Raw genomic sequence first — 22,788 nt, forward strand, 5'->3', positions numbered from 1 at the left:
GTTGAAGGAAGGGAGGAGGGCAAGGTGGGAGCAGGTTTTGGAATCTTGTCAAGTTTGGGGCCCCAATTCCCCTAGGGCCCCTGTCATGAGTCAAGCCTGGACTTTCATCTCCAGCAAAGAGGTAGGATTAAACCAGGATCTTCAGATTAGAACCTTCACCTCCACCCCTCCCCCAGGCCAAGCTTCTGGCTCCCTGTGTGGCCTTCAACTCTGGACCTCAGTTTCTCACATTTGGGAAACTAGGAGTAGGGTTAGTCCATCTTAGAGGGTCCTGTGTCCCCAGACAGGGATCAACCCTGTCTACCTATAAGGAAACACTTTCTTAATTAGAGGGATTTTCTGTGTCCTAATAGTCTGAATAACTGGTTCTTAACTTTTTTTTTTTTTTGAGACAGTTCCTATTAGGATAAAAGGCAAGAACATTCCACCAGAAAAATGCACTTTGCACACCATTTCAAGATTTCAGGGGTTAATGAAGACTTTCGAATCCATCCATAACCCCAAAGTAAAGGCACACTCCCTAACCCCCATCCCCACCTAACACAATTTAACTTCATCCCAAAGATATCCAAGTCTTCAGTCATGGCTGCAGGCATCTCAACAAGTAGAGAAGGAATCAGCCTGAGGCAATTAGAAAACAAAGCTAGACTGGGAGCCAGTTTGGGGTTCCCAGGATACTGGAAAAGAGTGAGCAACAAACATGTTTCAAACCTGCAAAAACACACACACCATGCTCACGTCATCTAACAGGTACCAGATTTCTAATCAGAAGTCAAGAAGCTGGTGGTTTCTGGTAAGGGTCCAGCTGCTCGGAGCCATTCTTTTTTGTTGTTATTGTTGTTATCTTGACGGCTATTACACACTGGGCCTTCTCTGTCCACTACAAGAGCCATTAATTACATGTGGCTGCTCTACTGAGGCTCTTACAGCGTGGCCAGTCCAACTGAGCAACTGAATTTTTAATTTTGTAACTTTAAGTGTTAGGCCAGGTGTGGTGGCTCACACCTGTAATCCCAGCACTTTGGGAGGCCGAGGTGGGTGGATCACCTGAGGTCAGGAATTCAAGACTAGCCTGGCCAACATGGCGAAACCCTGTCTCTACTAAAAATACAAAAATTAGCCTGGCGTGGTGGTGTATGCCTGTAATCCCAGCTACTCGGAAAGTTGAGGCACTTTGGGAGGCCGAGGCAGGTGGATCACCTGAGGTCAGAAGCTCAAGGCCAGCCTGACCAATATGGTGAAACCCCATCTCTACTAAAAATACAAAACATTAGCCGGGTGTGGTGGCAGGCGCCTGTAATCCCAGCTACTCGGGAGGCTGAGGCTCAAGAATTGCTTGAACCCCGGAGGCTGAGGTTGTGGTGAGTTGATATCATGCCACTGCACTCCAGCCTGAGCAACAGAGTGAGACTCTGACTTGAAAAATAATAAATAAATGAATATAAAATAATTTTAATCTAGTTTAGAATACTAGATTTCTAAAACTTAAGTACCCTCCAAAAAACAATCTCTTTAATAATTATTTATATTGATTGCATGTTGAGATAATTTTTTATATATTGGGTTAACTATCTTTAAAATTAATTTCACCTGTTTCTTTAATATGACTCGTAGAAAATAGAAACTTACATGTATGGCTCACATTGCATTTCTATTGGACAGTGCTGGGCACTGTGCTACAGTACCCAGCACATAGGCATGGTCCCTGCTTTGACAGGGTTTACAGTCCAGCAGGGGACCTGGTTTGATTTGATTTGGTCTGGTTTGGTTTGGGATAAGAGGACAAAGCTAACCAGGGAGTGAGGGAGGGCTGCTCACTGGACCCCTTCAGAAGTAGGTGATTCTGCTGACTCTTCAACAAGAGGGTTCCATGTGGCTGACACCAGAGTAGAAGCCCCCTCCCAAAGCTGGCCCCTCTCCCAGTTGTCGCTCCCATCTGGAAGTTGCCCTAAGGTGCCAACCTCTGCCTTTTCCAGAAAATCACCACTGACTCAGTCCTTCCTCCCCACCCCGCCTCCTTATCCCTACAGGGTGGAGAGGCGGTGAAAAAAAAAAAATTGTCCAAGAAAACTTCTGAAGGGGGCGGACCTGGCACGCTTCAGGATGGCAGTAGCTGAGAAAGGGGGCGGGGGCGGGGAGGGGAGGAGGAGCTGGCCGAAAGCCCAGGGCTCTGTGCCAGGCTGATCCAGAGGCAGGGCAGCCAGACAGGCGGGAGGACAGGCGGGGGGGCAGGAGGACAGGCGGGGGGGCAGGAGGACAGGCGGGCGGGCTGTCGAGTGGCAGGCTGGCAGGGGTAGGGGCCAGAAAACATTGACCTACTGGGAGATGTGGGACTGGGCAGAGCAGATGCCACCACCACGAAGAAAGCCAGAGTGTGAGGGGACTGGAAGGTGAGGACACCACTGGAATGCAACTGTCACCCTGTGAGCAAGGTCTTTTAATGTATGTGGCATACACGCACTGCCTCCTTCCTATACTACTTGTTGGGGGAAAAGTAGGAAGGAAAAGCAGGTCACCAAGAGCTACTCTGGGCTGAACCCTTCTTCCCACTCCTCTGGAGGGCTCTTCTACCCATATTTAGGGGAGAGAAGGGAATCACTCAGCTTATATGATCCCACACACACACACACACGCGCGCGCGCACACACACAATACACACACCTTAATCTGTCACCAAGAAGTTCCAGTTGAAAAACATTAGATTCATACATTGAGGCAGAAAGGAAAGGGGTAAGCCTCTGAAGCCTGAGAGGATGCTGAACAGTCACCCTCATTTCACAGATGGAGAAACTGAGGCTCAGAGAAGGAAACAGACTTGCCAACTTGGAGGCAGGACTAGTAGGCTGCTTGTGCTCACTGCACCAAACTCCACTGCTTTCTTTCTGAAGACAAGTGTTAATACAGCAGAAGCCTGAACAGCCCCGAAGTCAGAAGCAGGAAAAGTGCCCATATTCTGTATGGTTAAGTGCGTGCCAACTGGCTTTTACTGCATGCGGCTCTAATTTGGGCACGGGATTTCACTTGCAGAAGAGCTAAGTGCCCTATAATACGGCTGGATGGCTGTCAGGGAGATTTGTTAGTGGGGTGAAAGGGTGCTCACCAAAAATCCCTACCATGCAAAATGTCATCTTGCTCTGGGGGAGGAAGGAAGCAACTTGTGGAAGGTGCTAAGTGGCGGTGGGGTCAAGCCAACCTCAGCATGAATACTTTGCTCAATTCGCCTATCTCGGAAATAGTTTGACAAGAAAGCCCATCTGAGCAGCCCCCAAGGAAGCCAAAACAGAAGCTCTGGGACAGTCCAGCTCTTTCCAGACAAATTCCACATCAGCCTGGTCTCCAACTGCCACCCTCTCCCCCACTTTGAGTGGCTCCCAAAGAGGAGAAGTGGTCATGTGGAAGCACAGAGAATGGGGGGTCCCTGGGGTAGACTGAGGAAGTGGAGAAGAAACCATCAGGACAAACCTACAGTATGGGGACAAATAGAAAAGAGGTGACCCAACGGGAGCTGTGCAACTGAGCCTCCCTCCTGCAAGCTGAGATGGGGAGGTCCCCCTCAGGGACATTGCTCACGATCCTTCTCAGACTGGCAGTGGGAAGGGAAGTTTCGGCATCTTCCCCCGGGTGTCGGGAAGGCTACTAAGCTCCGACCGAGGGAAAGGTGGGGGGCAGGAAGACCATCTCTGGCCCGGCCCCACCTCTCTGGAGATGCTGGTTTAGCTCTCGCCCCCGGTGGAGATGCCAGCCTCTCTCCAGAAAGCTTAAAAGCCATACGGTCACGGCCGGGCAAAGTGGTTCACGCCTATAATCCCAGCACTTTGGGAAGCAGAAGCGGGAGGATCATCTGAAGTCAGAAGTTCGAGACCAGCCTGGCCAACATGGTGAAACCCCGTCTCTACTAAAAATACAAAAATTAGCCGGGTGTTGTGGCACACGCCTGTAATCCCAGCTACTCGGGAGGCTGAGGTTGCATTGAGCCGAGATCACGCCACTGCACTCCAGCCTGGGCGACAGAGCACACGCTCGGGCACTCGGGGTCTCAGAGGCCCGGCCGAGGATGAAGCTGGTGCCCAGTGGAAGGCGTCATGAGAGGTACCTTGCAAAGAGACAGAGTCAGGCTCTGTCCTGCAGAGGGAACAGCCGAGGTGGCCCTCTCAGGAGCAAGGAGAGGAAACCAGACCAGCCTCCAAAGCAATCTGTCTTCGGCAGCTTCCCACCGCACCATGAGAAGGACCCGGCAGACATCCCCGTGCTCCTCGGGGTCCTTAGTGCCCCCTGATGACGATGGGCAAACATCTGGGCACCAGCCCCGAAAGGGTCTGCGTGTCCATCAGTGGCGGCCGCTGCGCAGGAGCCCTCAGGGATCCGCGTCTCCCCCTAGCTGCCAACCATGACCTGCGGTGGGAAACAGGCGCTGCAGCTGGCTTCTTCCTGGCGGGCGCTTCCTCAGCCAGTCTCTCCCCTGACAAGGACCCCAACGTGGCCCTCCTCCCCCTCAAGTGCCCTCTCTGTGGAGGTCTTCCTCCCCAGGGCTCCGCACGGTCTAGAATGTTCTACCACCAAGGATCCTGTCTGGGAGGACTGAGTGCCTTCCAAGATGGTTCTCGCCTATCCTTGGCCAGGAGGAGGGGACGGCCAAGAGAACCTAGGCGGTGAACACGGCCCCTCGCGGTGGAGCAGGGGAAAGCGCAGCAGAGCGGGCCACTGAGGGGGACGGCGACTGGGGGGCTGAGACTGAGGGGGAGACAGAGGGGGACGGCGACTGGGGGGGAGACAGATGGGGACGGGGACTGAGGGGGAGACTGAGGCGGAGACTGAGGGGGACGGGGACCGCGGGGAGAACCACTAACGGGGATAGTGCGGTGCCTGGGAAGGGCGGCGGCAGCTGAGGCGGGGGAGGGGCGCCCTCGTGAACGGGCAATTGAGAACTGAGACGGCGCAGCTGAGGGGCGGGCTGTCCCCGCCTGTGCCCACGGTCGCCCCCTCCCCAGCCCCTCTCACCTAACCCGGGAAGCTGAGCACTCGCCCTCCCACCCCGGCCTCTGGGTGGGCTGAGGCCGCAGCGCGCAAGGAGGGGGACAGAGCAGCCCCCCAGCCCCTCCGCTACAGGGCTCCGCACGGTCTCGAATGTTCTACCGCCAAAGCCCCCTTGGGCGCCCCGACTCGCTCCAAACCTGTCCGGCGGGGACCCGCGGCCCTTGGCTACCCGCCCTGGGCCCCGAGGGGGAGGGGACCCGCGCCAGGGGCTGCGGGGTGGGGGTGGGGCCCAGGACTTTGCCCTTTGTCTCTCTGCAGAGCCACCGGCCGGTCGAAACCCGACCCCGTGGCGAAGCCAGGCAGCCGGCGAGGGGCAGTCTCCCGCTCTGGGGTCCTTTAGTAAATCCAGACCCGACCTCCCTGTGGTCAGGGCTGTGACTGAGGTGGTCCTGTGGGGGAAGGGGGCTTCCCGCCTGCACCAGGCCTGCAAGCATTTAAGTGGCAACCGGTTGGGGGTAGGGAACCGGGGAGCCAGGGAGAGGCTGGAAGTGGGGCCACGGAGGCTGGAGGGGAGAAAATGGCCCGGGAGGCGGCATTCCTTAGAGACCTTGGCTGGGCCGCGGGAGGAGGCGGGACGGGGCGGGAGGCCTCCCACTGTGAGGCCAGGAACTAAGGCCTGGGAGCAGGGTGGGGGCACGGAACTAGGAGCCTTCGGAACCCGCAGAGAAAGAAGGCTCTCCTCCCGGGCTAGTCCCCAAGGCCTTCTGGAAAGCTCCATAGCAAAGTCACAATAGAAGTTATACTCGCCCCCATGCAGAGTAGGACATTTGTTTGGGGGTGAGAATGACCTTTCAGCCCTTTTGGGGTGTCATCAATTAATGATCTTGTTAATAACTCACCTTTGCATAGTGCTTTAGAGTTCACAAAGTACTTCTTTTTGCCCACACTATGAACCTGGAACCACCACAAGAGGCTGAGTTGAGCCTCTCAACAACCAGGGGAGACTGAGAATATTGCTACTTCCGTTCTGCAGATCAGAAAACGGGCTCAGAGAAGTCAAGGTGACACTGGCCAGCAAATGTCACTACACTGTGCAGCCTGTTCCTGCTTGCCAGGAAAAAAAGGTAACTGGGTTCCTGATATTTTAGAAACTAACATGTATGGAAGCCAGGCGCGGTGGCTGGTGCCTGTAAACCCAACACTTTGTGGGGGCTCAGGCTCTCGCTTGAGGTGGTAAAGTCAAAGCTGCAGTGAGTTGTGACCGTGCCACTACACTCCACCCTGGGCGACAGAGGGAGACCCTGTGTAAAGAAAGAAAGAAAGAAAAACTAACATGTATGAACTATGAATTATGATTCTGTAGACCTGTAACAAAGGTCAACTCTTTGTCCCTTCCTGCTGGGAGGAGGGAGGAGGAGGAGGGAAAGGGAAGCATCTCAATCCCTGACCTTCCCCTCAAGCTCCCATTTTCCCGTGGCTTGAACCCAAACAAAGAGGGGGTGGATCAGCCTAAAGCTCCAGCCCTGGTACCTTCCAGAAGCGTCAAAGGATGGAGACTCCTAGAATTCAAAACACTCATCCAGCTTATTTTATGAGGTTTCTGGAGATGGGGAGGATTCAGGTAAGGAAACAGAGTCCCAGGAAAAGAGTTAGTGACCTCAGATCCCACACCTTACACATCTGCAAAAGGACAGGCTGAGGCTGACACCTAAGTTCTAACCCCACTCAGATCTTTCTTCCACTTTGTTCAGCTTCCTCTCAAGTGTATTATTTCATTCCAACAGAATTCCCATTTCCCATCTTAGCTGCCCAGACAAGGGGAGAAAATCTGGACCCATCCATCTCAATTTTCTTCAACTGGCTGGGCGCGGTGGCTCATGCCTGTAATTCCAGCACTTTGGGAGGCAAAGGAGGGCGGATCGCCTGAGGTCAGGAGTTCGAGACCAGCCTGGCCAACATGGCAAACCCCTTCTCTACTAAAAGTACAAAAATTTGCCAGGTGTGGTGGCACATGCCTGTATCTACTCAGGAGGCTAAGGCAGGAGAATCACTTGAACCCAGGAGGCGGAGGTTGTATGTAGTGAGCCGAGATTGCACCACTGCACTACAGCCTGGGTGACAAAGCAAGACTCTATCTCCCAAAAAAAAAAAAAAAAAAAAATCAATTTTCTTCAACCACTCAAGATAATCTGAAAATCTCAACGGTGATAGGAAAATACAATGCAAGGTAGGTATGACATGCCTGGGGAGGCTCACAGCAAGGAGAAATTTTATCTGCTAAGCTTACGCCCCACTCCCCAGCCCCTGCAAAAAAAGCTCAAGAAAACCTCAACCTGAGTATTGGAGGATCACCTGTTCCCAATGTTTTTTTTTTTTTTTGGAACAGGGTCTCATTCTGTCGCCCAGGCTGGAGTGCAATGGCACCATCATAGCTCATTGTAATGTGAAACACGTGAGCTCACACAACCTTCCTGCCTCAACCTCCAGAGTTCACACCTTCTAAGAGAGCTCAACTTTGGAAATAGAAATGCCTGGGTTTGAAATGCCAGCACTCCTACTTATTGAAGGTGTGACCTTAGTTCAGATTCTTCTGTAGAATGAAGATGATAATACACCTTCAGAGTTCTTTGGGAAATTCGGTGAAGTAACAGTGTGAGCTGAGCAGATACTCAATAAATGTTCCTATAATTGTAGAAAGAACTCATCTTTTGAGCCTTATCACCTCACAGTGCTCAGAAGCAAAGATGCTCAAGAAGAGAAATAAACAGGAGTGGCTGCCCTACTAACTGAGAGCCTCATTTCTGTGAATCCTCACTGAATGCCTCCCTCTTCTAGGTGAATGGTCTGCCCGAAAACAGCTCCCTGTCCATCCACAAGGCTGTTTTTGTTTTTTTAGGGTTTTGTTTTTTTCTTTTTGAGACAGAGTCTCACTCTGTTGCCCAGGCTGGAGTGCAGTGGCACAATCTCGGCTCACTGCAACCTCCACCTCCCGGGTTCAAGCGATTCTCCTGCCTCAGCCTCCCCGAGAAGCTGGGATTACAGGTGCGCGCCACCATGCCTGGCTAGTTTTTGTATTTTTAGTAGAGACGGGGTTTCAATGTTAGCCAGGCTGGTCCACGAGGCTCTTCTTAACCCATTCCTCTATTTTTTCTGCCTTGCCTCCAAAACCCAGCTTAGCTCTAAAGTCTCCCTCCTCTATTTTCGTTCCTGAGTTTGTGTGCCTCCCATTTTAGTGCGTGGACTCCTGGACTCTGTACTCTCAGTTTTTCCTGGATTTAAAGTGAAAATGCTGGAGGGCAGAGACTTGGCCTTGTACCTCTGTCTTTTGGGAGCCCTCTCAATCTCTATGTCTCACTTCCCCACCTGAAAAGACCCAATAATGCTAAATAAAAACTCAATAAATAATCAGTATTTAATGCAGGAAAGGGGACACACAAAGGCTTCCATTTTCTTTAGGATGAAGAGGTGACTGCACTTTGGGAGGCCAAGGCGGGCAGATCACGAGGTCAGGAGATCGTGACCATCCTGGCTAACACAGTGAAACCCCGTCTCTACTAAAAATACAAAAAGTAGCCGGGCGTGGTGGCGGGCGCCTGTAGTCCCAGCTTCTCGGGGAGGCTGAGGCAGGAGAATGACGTGAACCCGGGAGGCGGAGCTTGCAGTGAGCCAAGATCGTGCCCCTGCACTCCAGCCTGGGCGACAGAGCAAGACTGTCTCAACAAAAAAAAAAAAAAAAAAAAGAGATGACCACCATGTGGGAAAAAGTAAAACTGGCAATAGTTTTTAAATGGCCATTTTTTGAATCACAGCACTACTACTTACTGGAAATGACCAGAGGGAAGGAGGAATGGGTAAGTTATTATTTAATGGCTACAGAGTTTCAATTTTGCAAGATGAAGAGTTCTAGAGATAGATAAAGGTTATGGTTGCACAACAATGTGAATGTTTTTTGTTTTTTGTGTTTTGTTTGGTTTTGTTTGAAATCGAGTTTCGCTCCTTTTCACCCAGGCTGGAGTGCAGTGGCGCAATCTCGGCTCACTGCAACCTCCGCCTCCTGGGTTCAAGCAATTCTCCTGCCTCAGACTCCCGAGTAGCTAGGATTACAGGTGCACGCCACCACGCCCGACTAATTTTTGTATTTCTAGTAGAGACAGGGTTTCACCATGTTGGCCAGGCTGGTCTCGAACTCCTGACCTCAGGTGATCCCCCCACCTCGGCCTCCCAAAGTGCTGGGATTACAGGTGTGAGCAACCGCGCCCAGGTATGTTTATGTCACAAAACTATATACTTAAAATGGTTAAGATGGTAAATTTTAGCTTTTTGCATATTTTACGATTAATTTTTTTTTTTTTTAAGATGGAGTTTCGCTCTTGTTGCCCAGGCTGGAGTGCAATGGGACGATTTCAGCTCACTGCAACCTCTGCCTCCCAGGTTCAAGAGATTCTCCTGCCTCAGCCTCCAGAGTTGCTGGGATTACAGGCATGCACTACCACGCTCGGCTAATTTTTGTATTATTATTAGAGACAGGGTTTCAAATGTTGGCCAGGCTGGTCTTGAACTCCTGACCTGAAGTGATCTGCCCGCCTTGGCCTCCCAAAGTGCTGGGATTACAGGCATGAGCCACTGCGCCCAGCCTAAAAATAATTTTTTTAAAAAAAATACCAAGGATAAAGAGAAAAACCTAAAAGTTTCCAAAGAGAAAATATCTGAAATATCTGTTAAATTATATTTCCAGCAGGGCACGGTGGCTCACGCCTGTAATCCCAGCACCTTGTGGGGGGTTGAGGTGGGCGGATCACCTGAAGTCAGGTGCTTCAGACCAGCCTGGCCAACATGGTGAAACCCCCATCTCCACTAAAAATACAAAAATTAGCCAGGGGTGCTGGCGCACACCTATAGTCCCAGCTACTCGGGGAGGCTGAGGCAGGAGAATCGCTTGAACCCGGGAGGCAGAGGTTGCAGTGAGCCAAGATGGCACCACAGCACTCCGGTCTGGGCAACAGAGCAAGACTCCCTCTCAAAAAAAACAAAAACAAAAAAAATTATATTTCCTTCCATCTGCACTGTAAGATCAGGGTCTTTCACTTGTTCCTCATTGTATTTCTAATACCTAGCAAAGGGCATATCATGCAATAGTAGACTCTTACTAGATAAAAATAACTGGATGAATGCATGCCTGCATGCATGAATGAATACATTAGAAGTACCAATCTTTGCAGCAATATGCAAGCTATCCCAGACGTCTGCAGCATCTTGTTAAATGTTTTCTCCCATGGCATTTCATTGTAAATATATATTTTTTAAGTTATTTTTCAAACAGCCAGTGACTAAGGCAAGGACCCCACACACACTCCCAGGCTACAGTTGCTAACCATGGGGCTTTTAAGAGAAGAGAGCAAAGGAGTTTGGGCCTAGACAGACAGCATTCCTCTTTTAGTTAGAAGTTTAAAAGAAACTACTCATTCAAGATGGCCAGCAAGAGGGGCAAGGGTAGAAGAGTGGAACAAAGATTATCTCACAGAAATATTAGAGGTTTGTGAAGATCATTCTGTTCCACCTCCTGCCTACACCCAGAGCTCATTCTGGACAGCAATCACTCCACTCTGTTCTAAAAAGCCAACAGCAGCAGCATATCTTAACCAAATGGTAATAAATATAGAGAGGAAGAAAACCCTATAGATAACCTCAGTCAGCTAGATTTTAAATAAGTTTAAATAAGTTGTAGGAAGACCTTTAACAAGATTATTCTTCTGAATCTAGCTGCTTCCTCAGCCAACATCCTAGTACATCTAGTCCTTGTTTGGAATACACTGGCTGCAGCCACCAACAGCCATATCTCTCTGTGAAGAATTATATTTGCCCTTCAATTTATTTACTTTTTTTTTTTTTTTTTTGAGATGGAATTTCACTCTTGTCACCCAGGCGGGACTGCAATGGCACAATCTCTGCTCACTGTAACCTCTGCCTCCCGGGTTCAAGCGATTCTCCTGCCTCAGCCTCCCAAGTAGCTGGGATTACAGGTGCCAGCCACCATGCCCAGCTAATTTTTGTATTTTTAGTAGAGACGGGGTTTCACCGTGTTGGTCAGGCTGGTCTCAAACTCCTGATCTCAGGTGATCCACCCACTTCAACCTCCCAAAGTGCTGGGATTACAGGCGTGAGCCACTGCGCCTGGCCTGCCCTTTAATTTAGAACTTCATCTCCAAATCCTGCCAAAGCAACTGGTCTCTATTACAGTTGGAGTTCTCCTCCCAAGCAACTTAGAGACCTTAAGGAGGAAGTAGAATAAATATTTCTAACTTTGAATAGACATCCTCAACAAGTTTACTCCACCCAACAGCTCCCATTTCAGTTCCTGTCTCCCCTCATTTTCTCTTCCTCAGAGTCCCTAATGAAAAGTTGACGAGCCCCAAGCAATCCCAAATGCCACTCCAGAAAGAGGCAATACATCATTCTGCATAAACTAATTGTAAAACCCTTTATAGTAAATGATTAAAGTCACAAGCCTGTTAAAAGACTGAAAACCACATCCGGATGGGAAGCCCTTTTCCTCCCCATCCCAGTAAGAAGGTTCAACCCTTATTCCGAGGGCTGGGGCTATGGACGTGTGTGTATGTATGTGTATGCACCCACCCATGTGCCTGCATTATGGCACGCAGCCTTTGAGCAGAGGGCTGAAATGAAGAAGTGGGCATAAAGGTGGGTTCTGAGTGCATCTTTGGGAACTGGTTCCAGACCAGGGAACCAGGGAGAGAATGTGAGGACACTACAGAAGCAGAAGAAGTAGGGAACAATGTGTGCAGTCACCCCCTGGGTATCTAGGGATCCCCAGTTCCTGAATGCCTACTTTGTTAGCTTACCAAGAGCAGGACATGAAAATGAACATACCCATCCCAGCAGATGGGGGAGGTCACTCTCATTTCTTCCTTCCTCAGACCCCCAGGAGGATTCTTACAGTCCCCTTCATCCTGAATTCTTACAACACCTACCTTATATGCAGAGTTAGTTCCCCTCTCACCAATGTCCCTACTCTACATGTACACCTTTGACAGTAGCCGTAAAGTGTGAAATTTCAGCTAGGAACCTGGACCAAGTTCAGGGCATAAACGATAACAGAATAAATGGCCTGTTTCCCCTAAAGAACAATTAATAGCATTATCCACCATGCTTGCCTCATCTCTCCAAGCCTCTGTCTCAGAGAATGTACTGGGGGAAATCTATAATCTAGGGGCTCTGTGGGGTTGCCCTGGTGAGCTTCATCTCTCTCCACTAAAAGGTGGCTTTTCCTTTCAACATACAGGTAGAGTTACCAAAGCACCCTACGCACAGATCCCCTTCAACATGCCTAGCCATCGCTGTTCTTAGTGCCTTAGATATATAGCCCAAGCTGACACACACACAGTTCAAAGACAACCTCTCATGGACACATTTTCAGGCATCTGTACACTTGATCAGTTCTAATACTCATGGAGCTAACCACAGCTATATGGGGCAGGGTAGGATACAACTGTAAAGCTTCAAAGGAGGACAAACAATGGCTAGGGCAGGAGGGACAGAAGTCAATATCTACAACAAAATAATAACAATAAGAGCTATTGTGTACTACTATTAGGACCACTTCTTTACAGTTACAGAAATTGAGCTCAAGCTTTTAAACACTGAATTCTCCTGGGAGGAAGACCTTTCCTCCAGACCCCAGTAAAGGATGAGTGAGAGACCTAGGGTAGGTCATTAAGACTCTGACCTAACAGCACTTCTTCCCTCCTGGAGCCTTAAGAATTTTGAATGATTCCTTTCCTCCTTGTTCCTCTTTGCCAAAGAGCTCAGACCACACAAACAACCATTACACACATATTTCTGAATTCTCTGATTTCTCCCCTTAAAGATCCTAACTATATCCAATCAACTAAACTAAACTATCCAATCAAATTTCACTCAGACTTAACATTTTCCATTTCAAGTGGCCAAAACATCCAAATGAGTGATTGAGTTGGTTTTTGTTTTTGTTTGAGACACAGTCTCACTGTTACCCAGGCTGGAGTGCAGTGGTGCGATCTCGGCTCACTGCAACCTCCACCTCTCAGGTTTAAGCAATTCTCTGGCCTCAGCCTCCCGAGTAGCTGGGACTACAGGCATGCACCACCACACCTGGCTAATTTTTGTATTTTTAGTACAGGCAGGGTTTCACCATGTCGGCCAAGCTGGTCTTGAACTCCTGGCCTCATGTAATCTGCCCTATTCGGCCTCCAGAAGTGCTAGGATTGCAGATGTGAGCCACCGTGCCTGTCCTGAATGAGTGATTGAGTTTTTAACCAAAATTAACTCAAAATGAAAAAAAAAAAATTTGAAGTTCTCCTTAACCTTCTTTTCATAAGGAAATGTAGAGAGGATTGACTAGAATCCACTAACCAGACATGGTAGAAAGGGAAAGAGAAAATGTAGAGCTTCCCCTCTTCTCCTGCCTCCTCTATTATGGGATTTTTCTCCACAACCCTCCTCTAAACTATAAGCAAAATTTCCAGCCATCCCATATCAGACACCATCCCTTACATGCCTTCCAGCCACCAAAATGCCACTTGTCTAATAACCAGACTTGTCCTAAGGGGTCTTGAAAATATCTGCACAATCCACTCAAAACTTCTCTTAATCATCGAGCTGTTTGCTCTCTATTTCAGTCAAAAGCAGTTTGCTTATGACCAGCCATGCTCCTGGGAACCTGGATTTCCCAAAATGCAAAAGGACTGCATTTCTGATGGTGTTTGTTCTGCACACAGTTACATTTCAGTGTGTTGCAATCAGGTTTTTCCCAACTGTATTAAAAGTATGAGGTCCAAACCTACTTTTCTGTGACTTACCTGTAATCAACATATATTTTGTCAGTCGACTATGGTTAGGGCAAAAGTTTGTTCCAGCCTGTTGTATTATTGCAAACCTACTGTGCTGCAAGGTAGTAAGCAGGTCTTACAAAGCAGGCTCTGCAATACATTTTAATAGTAGGATGACCCCCCTTCTATCCAGTAATAAGTACATAGTCTCCTCTGATCAAAATCTGAAGGGCCATCCAAGTTCTCCTAGTAGAATGAAGTCACTACCTGGGGACTACATAGCTTCCTGCTGGCATTGCCTCCTTGCCCTTGCGATGGTGTGTATCAGGTGGTATCTTACAGGATCATTTTTAACCAAACTATCGGTAACCAAATGGGCATACACTTTCTTGAGTACAGGTTTGAGAGACATTTCCTTCTGCTTTTTGTTTTGACAGGCATTTAAAAAGGTATAGGGGAGGAGAGGAAAGGTGGAAATGGATGGGGTGCAGAAGTTTTACACTAACATGGAGTCGAAGACTGGCTGAGACCCTGAGAAAGATCCTCAGAGCCTTGCCAGTGGCCAACTGGAAGGCCTGTTGTCTCTCTTTTACAAGATAAACAAAATCCATGGATAGAACCTCTGACTACTATTACTGCCTCTGTTATTGTTTCGGTCAGCCTTCAGGACCTGTGGACAGACACAAACAGCTCATTTTGTAAAGATTGCAGGTTACTTAAATTGACACTTAACTCTTTAAGGTTCTATTTCTCAGGCCAAGACCCCAGCTACTGGGAGAGAGGAACAGCTACTTGCACTTCCATTTTCTCTCCAACTGTCTCATCCTATTTTCCCTTTACCCACTCTTCCTCTCTTCTTGCCTCTTTTCACTTCACATTTACCCACTGGCTTTTTGCCTTAGAATGGAGAGCTCTTGAGGCAGCCCAGGTGCTGGAAAGGGTCTGCAGCCCGCAGCCGGTGAGGGGGAACCCTCTCGTGGGGTATCTGCTGCGAGGTTTGCGATCTGGGGTTCCCAGGACTAAGGCGCACCACAAGCGGCCTGGGATCTCCTGGGGTCTCAGGGATCTGAGAGGGGAAGTCCTCCTCGGAGACCCAGGCCAGCGGATGTTCTCTGTCAGGGGCTTGTTAAGAGAAGGCAGGCGGGCGGCCCCACCTCAGAGCGAGACGAGATTGCCGGGCTGGGACTGGCGCGGGGGCGGGCGGGGAAGGTTAGGGCCGCCGGGCCGGGGCGAGCGCTCCAGGAAGAGCCTGCAGCGCCGCCGCCACTTTCTCTCTCTCTACTCTCTCTCTTTTTTGAAAGGGGAAGGGAAGGCCGGCAACTCCAAAAGCAAATATAGCCTTGCCCTGAGCTGAGTCTACCACCCGTCTCCGACCCCTCTCCCGTGGGTAACACTGTGAGCCTCCAGCCGCTCCCCTTTAAAAGGGAAGCGGGAAATCCACCCAACCCCGTATCTCCCCTCCCTCCCTCTCTCCCTCCCTCTCTCCCTCCCCCCTCCCCGTCTGGAATTTCCAAGCCGGGACTAACTCGTCTGATTTCTCCAGTCTCCCCCTGCTGCTTTTTTCCTCCCCTTTTCTCTCCCTAACACTCCCATCCCAAATTCTAAGCTGCACTTTCTGGAAAACATTAGCCACATTTCAAGAATCTTTTAAGAGGATAGGGAACGAACAACACTTATTTTAAATTCTAACAGCTGGGAAAATGTCCGTTCTTCAAATGCCTTTGGTTCATAAACTTATTCTAACAACCCCATCACCACCACTACCACCCCACACACAAAAATCAACAGATCTAACCACTAAATAACTCTTCACAAAACCTTTAAACTTGAACAAATAGCACTTGCTGTTCCCCACTTCTCACTCAACTAAACCAGATCTGAATTTTAAAATGTTTTAAAATTGTATACTCAGTAGACTATCTCAATAGTATCTTTGTCAACTGGCTGCTACACATTAAAGTATAGTATAAATACACTCTTAAAAAGTAAGCCTTAAAAGTACCCACACACAGATTAAAATGATACATATTAAGGTAATTTTAAAAGATTAGAAGCTCAGAACCTTTGAATCAAGGTTCTTCCAATTGCTAATGTCATGTATTTAATCTCTGAAACATAATTATGTTTTTTTCCACCAAAAGCTGTGCCATTAAAACTTTACCTTTTCAACAATTAACAATACTTTGAATAAATTAGTGATGGGAATTGCAGTTCTTCCCCCTTTTTACTAAAAAGTTCTCCATCTGAGAAACCATTATGGTAAAATTTCATCTTTTTAATTTGGGTCATAAAATAAGGGGTTCTAGAAACCTACAATTCTTCTAAGGGTCAGTTGCCACTGCTCTTACAAAACTCTCATCTTGAAATACCACCCAAATGAGAACAGTTAAGGATTTCTACCAGCAGTGAAGGAAACTAATTTATGAATTTGCAAAGTTTAATTTTTAGGTGGAAATTAAAATAGGGAAAGAATGTACCCCAGTTTCCACCTTTCCTCCAAACAGTGCACAAAAACTTAACATTCAACCATTTTTTTCACTTATGTAAAGCAAAAAAAAAAAAAAAATTCTAACCTAATATTAATAAGAAAACCTTTTTAAAAGAGTCATCAATTGTTTCTACTTTAAACTTCCATGTTGAATAGTAGTCACATGTTATCTTTTACCTCGTATGAGTTAAAAACTTTCTTTTTGACTTGGATACTAATTCATAATTACAACCATTAAAGTAAAAGTGCCTGAAAATCCTCCCGCTCTAGTAGTTTTCATTCCCTTGTTTTTTAACCCCTCTTCATTCATTTTCAGCCCGAAAGTACAAGGTAGGTTTTCTTTTTTCCTTAAGTGCAAATCCATTTCTGAAGACAATTTTTAGGTTGTTTTGAAAACATTTAGTGATCCAGTGATTTCTTCAGAGCCTCGACAAATCATTGTTAAAATATATTTAAAATATTTTTTGCCATTTATAAGACATCCCTTCACAGATTTTTAAAGCTGTTAACTTCAAAAAATTAAACTGTAAAATTTGGACACTTTCTTTTGGGAGTTCTCAATTTTATGAATGATTTATAAAACTAATTTTGTTTAATAGGTACTTAAGGGAGTTAGCCCACCTCATTTTTAGTCAACATAGAGGAAAAGGACCATTAATCTGCCTAAAGAAATCACCAAACTTAGAATTCTTTAATGTGAACACATTTCACCTTTAAAAAAATGATTCACTGCATCTCTTTCATTTTTTTCTTAATTAACAGTAACACCTTTTATTTTGATGACACCAGTTGACAGTGAATATGCTATCTTTAGGTCACATTCCTCTAGAAAAAGGCACACCACAGTGGCAAGTGTAACAAAGGTTTAATTCCCTTAAAAACCAAATCATGTCTCAAAGTAATCAAGTCACACTAAAATGGTACCCCCTTTACCTCAACTACTCCTAAGTCTCTCAGAATAAAACATATACAAGCCCTTTCCACAACTGTTTTTAAATGCATTTGGTTTTTGTCTTTTGTCTCAGTATCTGGCAGTGAACATATACAAATTCTCAACAAAAAAGCACAAATTGTTAACCAAATTCCAACACTAAGGGGGTTTGAGATGGTGATCTCTAAGAAATTAATATCACCTCATTTTAAAAATTCAAGCTAACTGCTGTTTTCAGTTGAAATGCATAGTGTTCGGCCTCTTGAGTTCTTAAAAAGGTACAAATTATATGTATCAAATAAATTCAAACTAAGAACAAAATACATTCAGAGGTATTGCTACAGCATATCTTTTGTTTGATTTCCCCCTCTTAAAAAACAAAACAAAACAACCAGGAACATTTAGTTGTTGGGTTTTTATGAATTATTTTAGAAACTGAAATCATAGTTCATTTGGAACTGAATGCCTCAAGAAGAGTTCATAAGGAAAATACAAGAGTATATATACACAAAATATTATTTGTATAGTTCTTCATTTTGCTTAGAATATATTAGTCATAATTAACTAGTTCCTGTTCTATACATCCATGAGATGGAAAGTCAGTAACAAACCTAACTGACGAAATACTTTTCAGACACAGACTAAAGACACATACCACAACATACTTCCTCAAAGACACAAAATGATAGAGCAAACTGACTTAATGAAAACAAACTTTCTTTTTTAAATCTTGAGATTTCAAAAATTGATTCATTCTAGAAAAATGAAGTGCCTTCTCACCACCAACCAAAATAAAAAGCAAAGAAAACACAACTGACTCAATGTTTGGGCTAAAAAAATTATTTCAGGAAGGGGGAGAACACATAAAAGATCTAATTTAATATGGGTGTGGACAGATTTTTTTTTTTTTACCCAGTCTTCTCACAAACCCCCTCTCCATTCCAACTCAAAAAAGAGCCCTCAGTAATGCATTTTGGAGGGAACAAGGGCCTAGAAATGACTTAAAAGCAAGCAGATGGCTTGGGGAAAAAGATTCATAAATACAGGGCACCATGAAAATTAAAATATAAATGTTTTGAGTTCCATTTCATCACGTTTTGCTATTTCTCTTGCTTTTCACTTTATTCCCTAAAATTTAAACCATCCTCAAGAGCAAAAGAAAAAATCCACATATTTTAGAATTCCACTTATTCTGGATATTTTTCATCAACACTCAGCTTTCAGTTCAAATATCCATATCCTTTTCAATAAACCTGCTGGTGTCAGTGCCAGAAAATGTTTCAAAATAACAAATAAGACTTCTTTTCTTCCTTCCCATTTTATTGCCTCTTTACTCCTAACTCTAATTGCCTTTCCAATAACACGGTATTTCAAACATGTGAAGTTAAATCGCAAGCTCTATAAACGTAGTAACAAGCCATATTGATCTATAGACACAATAGTTCCAAGTTACTTAAATATCAAGCTAAGCCACTGAACAGATTTTTATCTCACATTAAACTTTCTAGGCCTTCTTAATGGTCCCCCAGAAAAAGCAGTCATCACCTCCCATCTACCCGGAAAAGGCCAGAGACTATCCTGAAATGCACCAAGTTTTCAGTTGAAATGGGGGGTGAGGAAGATCAAAGATTTACTGGGGGCTGCTTTCCAGCTTGGGACATGAGAGCAAACTCTACACTGTCAACATGTTTAAAGTCTGATTTGAGAAAGTAGAAAGACTCTGCCCTTATACTTCCCAGCCAGAGTTCAAGGGAAGGTTTCAGAGTTCAATGCAAGATTTGAAATCCACCATGAATTCTCGGTAAGTATGATGGAGGTACCCCATTTTGCTGAAGAGAGAGGATAGAGGGTATTGGAACACACACGAACACACACACACACACACACACACACACACACACCATTCATCCACGGAGTTCTAGACCCTCCAAAGAGCCCCAGCTCACAGCCTCAACACAAAGCTCTCACCCCAGATGGTCCCCTGGTAACAATGGGCTGAAGGAGTGGGGGTAGGGGGGCTCGAAAAGGATAGTACAGCCAAGGCATATTCTTTGGAAAATCCAGCTGGGGAGAGGGATGATGTGAGATATGAGGGACTGGGGGTGGGGGGTCCATGGAAAATAAAAAGTCTTTGCCTGTTGCAGAAATATAAATAAAGTACAAGCATAAGGGGATTCTTTGGGGGCCGGGAAACTCATTCCACATCGCTTCGGGAGAAGGGCAATCCACTTAAGAATTATGGTGTGGAAAGAGTGGGAAAAACAGAAAATGAGGCCTACTACGAAGTTGCAGAAATCGCCGTGAGTCTGAACTCTTCAAAGATTTTAAGGTTCCCCACAAAAAACGGCCCCACGAGTTGAACAAACTCCACAAGGTTTCTCCCCTATTGATTTTCTTTCCCCTTTAATTCTGCAAGTAACATCTTTTAGCCTACCCCAGCCCCAACTTATTTATTTTTTTTTTTTTACAAGCTGTAAACCACCCATTACAAGATCTTGGCCAATCTTCCCTCCCTGCCCCCAACATCCGGAGTTGGGGGTGGGAAAGACCAGTAATGGGTTTCTTCCACTGGAGACGCTATGGACCCCTGAACACAGCTTCACAGCACACCCCCGCGGCCCCCCCCCCCCCCAGAAAAGAGCTCTTTCCTACCTTTGTTTTTTGGGCACCGAATGTTCAATCTCTAAGCGTTTTCCTTGTAATTCTACTTTCCCTAAAGATGAAAAAAAAAATTACCATGAGAGCTTGAACAGGGGTTGGGGGTGGGAAGAGGAAGGGGAAAAGACACTAGGATAATTCAGGAGTTACTGGGATTCGAGATCTTCCTAGGAATCCAGGCAGTGGCTTCCGCATCCAGATGGGAAAAAGGTTGCTCTAGGAATGGTGGAGTCTGTAAATTCGTTATTATTCATTTTTTAATTTTTGCTTTATTAAATCACTGAGGCTTGTTGAGTGGATCGCTCTGGAATCCCGATTTGGGAAAGGTGCGAGGCCATTTGTGTGGGTGCGCTGCCTACACAGCTCCCAGATGTGGGAAGAAGGAGCCAGGAAAGAAAGGGCTCCCCGTTCCTCAGAAAGTGGGGCGCGGGGCGGGAGGCAGTGTGCAGAATGAAACTTTATTTTTCTCTGTTGGCCAGGAAGACGGGCTTTGGGCCACGGAGCGGTCACCTGTCGGGGCTGGTTTGGGAAGGGGTGGACCTGGGGGAGCGGAGCGGGGCCTGGCGGGGAGGGTCCCTCACTGCCACCGCGCGCGCCTCTCGGCCCAGCCTCGGCGTCTCGGGAAGCAGCATGGCGACCCGGCGCCGCCGCCGCCGCGCCACCCCGCTCACGCCCCACTTTCAAATCAAAATGGCTCAAGCCCCAGGCCCTGGGCGGGAGGCAGGACCCCCTTCCTTGCAAGTCCTGCTGGAGGGCTGCATTCCCCACGCGAAGCGGACAGATCGCAGGCGGTCCGGGTACCCCTTCCACGCCTGGAAAGGCCTAAGACTGAGGAACGGGAGCCGGGGTTTTCCAGCTGGGGGGGCGTCCACCGGCGGATAGGGAGGGGCTGGGCGTGGAAATAACGCCTAGCCAGGGGTCATCCCCGTGTCCCTAAATTCAACCCCCCACTACTGCCAGTGGGGGCTCCCGCCCCGTCGGTGGGGAGGAGGGATGGGGGAAGCCAGAGCTCCTTATCTCAGGCTGGGAGAAAGGGATGAGGAAATCCCGAATGTTTCTGTGCGGGGGTGGGAGGCGCAGAGCGAGGGAGGGGGCATCGAAGGGGGTAGGTCGAGGGTGGGTACGGAGGCCAAACCCCGCAGGCCCGGGAAGAGAGGAGTTGGCGGGAGAGGAACCGGAAGGTGCGGGTCTCCGTTGTTCGGGGCTCTCGTTGTGGCTTTTCCGGGAGGTGGCTGTGCTCTTACCGGAGAAAGTTTCGATGGCCTTCATCGCCCAGTGCTCGTCCGGGCAGTCCACGAAGGCGTAGCCGGATTTGACCAAGAACTGGCCGCTGTAGGAGATCTTGTGCTCCGCAAACACTTTCTCCAAGTCCGCGGGGGTCACGCTCTCGTTGAGGTTGCCGATGTAAAGCTTGTTCATGGTGGCGGTCTCGGGGCAGGACGCGGTCCCGGGCAAGGCCGAACGAGCGGGCGCGGGCGGCGAGCCTCCTAGGCCAAGAGGCGGGGAGGCCGGCGGCAGGAGCCGCAAACTTTCTTTGCACCCCACCCCAGAAGTTGTCCCGAGCCCAGGGCGGGGAAGGCGGCCTGAGGGCGCGCAGAGGTCGCGGGAGAGTTCGGGGAGAGCCCAGGAGAAGTGCCCGCGGCGCGCAGGGAGACGGACGACACGGCGCAGCTTCTTCCCTTCGGTCCGAAACCCCTCCGAGAGGGCTGGTGTGTCACGTTTCTCCGCGGCCGCCCTGGCGCCGCCTCTAAATAAAATCGACTTGAAAAAAAATGGAGCGGAAAAAAAAAAAAAAAAAGGAGAAGCCACGTGGTGACAGCCCCCACCCACCCTGCAGGGAAAGACCCCCGACGCCACAGGGCCCCTCGGCCCTCCGGCCAAACCCGATAATCTCCCGCCTGAGGGTGGGGAACTCAACTCACCCCCGGGGTAAATTGGGGCGGTGGGGCAGCGTCCCTGAAGCTCTACAGGCCCCTTCCCCCTTTGCAAGAACCTGGCCCCTAGGGAAGCGCTCCGCCCCCACCCATCCCCCTACCCCAGCCCAAACTAGGGGAGGATGGTCCAGCCCAGATCTCACATGTCTTAAAGGGTAAAATGTACGGTTATTTTTCATTCGTTTTGGGGGGCGGGGTTGCTCACCCCTCCCCGGTTAACTGCTAGCGACTGACAGGCGGGGGACGGCCGAGATAGACAAAGAGAAGCCGAAGACTCTGGGGTCTTCAGGAGAGGGTCGCACGAGCTGGTGATTTAAAAAGAAAGGCACCTTTTCCCTAGATGTTTAAATGGGGGGGGGGTCTCCGCCTTCCCCACGCCAGCCCCACGAAACTCCCCCTTCTCCGGGGATGCAGGACCGGGGGACCCTGCGAGCGCGGGACTGGAAAACTGGGAACGGGGTATCCCAGTGGAGAACGAGGAAGCCGCAGGAAATAATGTTTTGAGATCCCCACGGGAGAAAGGGTGGTTCGCACCCGGGGTCCGGCTGTTAAATGATAACGTTTCGGGGTCCTGAGGGGAACACGCGGAACTGGCCAGAGATGACTCCAGGAGAGAGGAACGGTGGGAGACAAGGAAGAGGGGGTGATAGCTAGGGCTAACCGGAGCGAACTGAAGGGGGAGGTCTTAGGGAGGGAGTGACCGGGTGGAGATTTGAATGGTCCCCTTTTCCCTCCCAGAGTCGGGGACAGACAGGTGGAGTTTCCAGAGCCTGCACCACCCGGGACACTGCTGGCAGCTCTCTAAGCCCTAGGTTCGGGTCTCGGAACTTTGTTTGGGGTGCAGGATTCCGATCCTGGCGGGAAGGCGGGAGAGGGACGGAGGGCGGGGGGCTAAGCGCGAAGCCCCGCCCACGTCCCCAGGTCAGACCCGCGGGGGGAGGGGGTAATTTCCGCTCCGCGCACGGGGAAGCGAGGGGC

General features: G+C 48.5%; 1 protein-coding gene across 2 annotated transcripts in view; it reads right to left on the bottom strand.

Moving 5' to 3' along the window:
• IGF2BP1 (insulin like growth factor 2 mRNA binding protein 1) overlaps nt 1–21,817 on the bottom strand; it is a 58,441-nt gene extending 36,624 nt beyond the window's left edge. The window contains exons 1-3 of one of the 2 annotated variants that reach the window (XM_008962402.6): nt 21,799–21,817; nt 21,121–21,623; nt 19,871–19,931 (exon numbers count right to left, since the gene is read on the bottom strand). In XM_008962402.6, the coding sequence (XP_008960650.1) occupies nt 19,871–19,931; nt 21,121–21,295 (236 nt within the window). In that variant the 5' untranslated portion in view covers nt 21,296–21,623; nt 21,799–21,817. The remainder of the gene's footprint in view (nt 1–19,870; nt 19,932–21,120; nt 21,624–21,798) is intronic. The other variant, XM_063598951.1, reaches the window with a different exon arrangement.
• Between the last annotated feature and the right edge of the window lie 971 nt (nt 21,818–22,788).

Source organism: Pan paniscus, chromosome 19 (assembly GCF_029289425.2).
Source record: "Pan paniscus chromosome 19, NHGRI_mPanPan1-v2.0_pri, whole genome shotgun sequence".
Classification (NCBI taxonomy): Eukaryota; Metazoa; Chordata; class Mammalia; order Primates; family Hominidae; genus Pan; species Pan paniscus.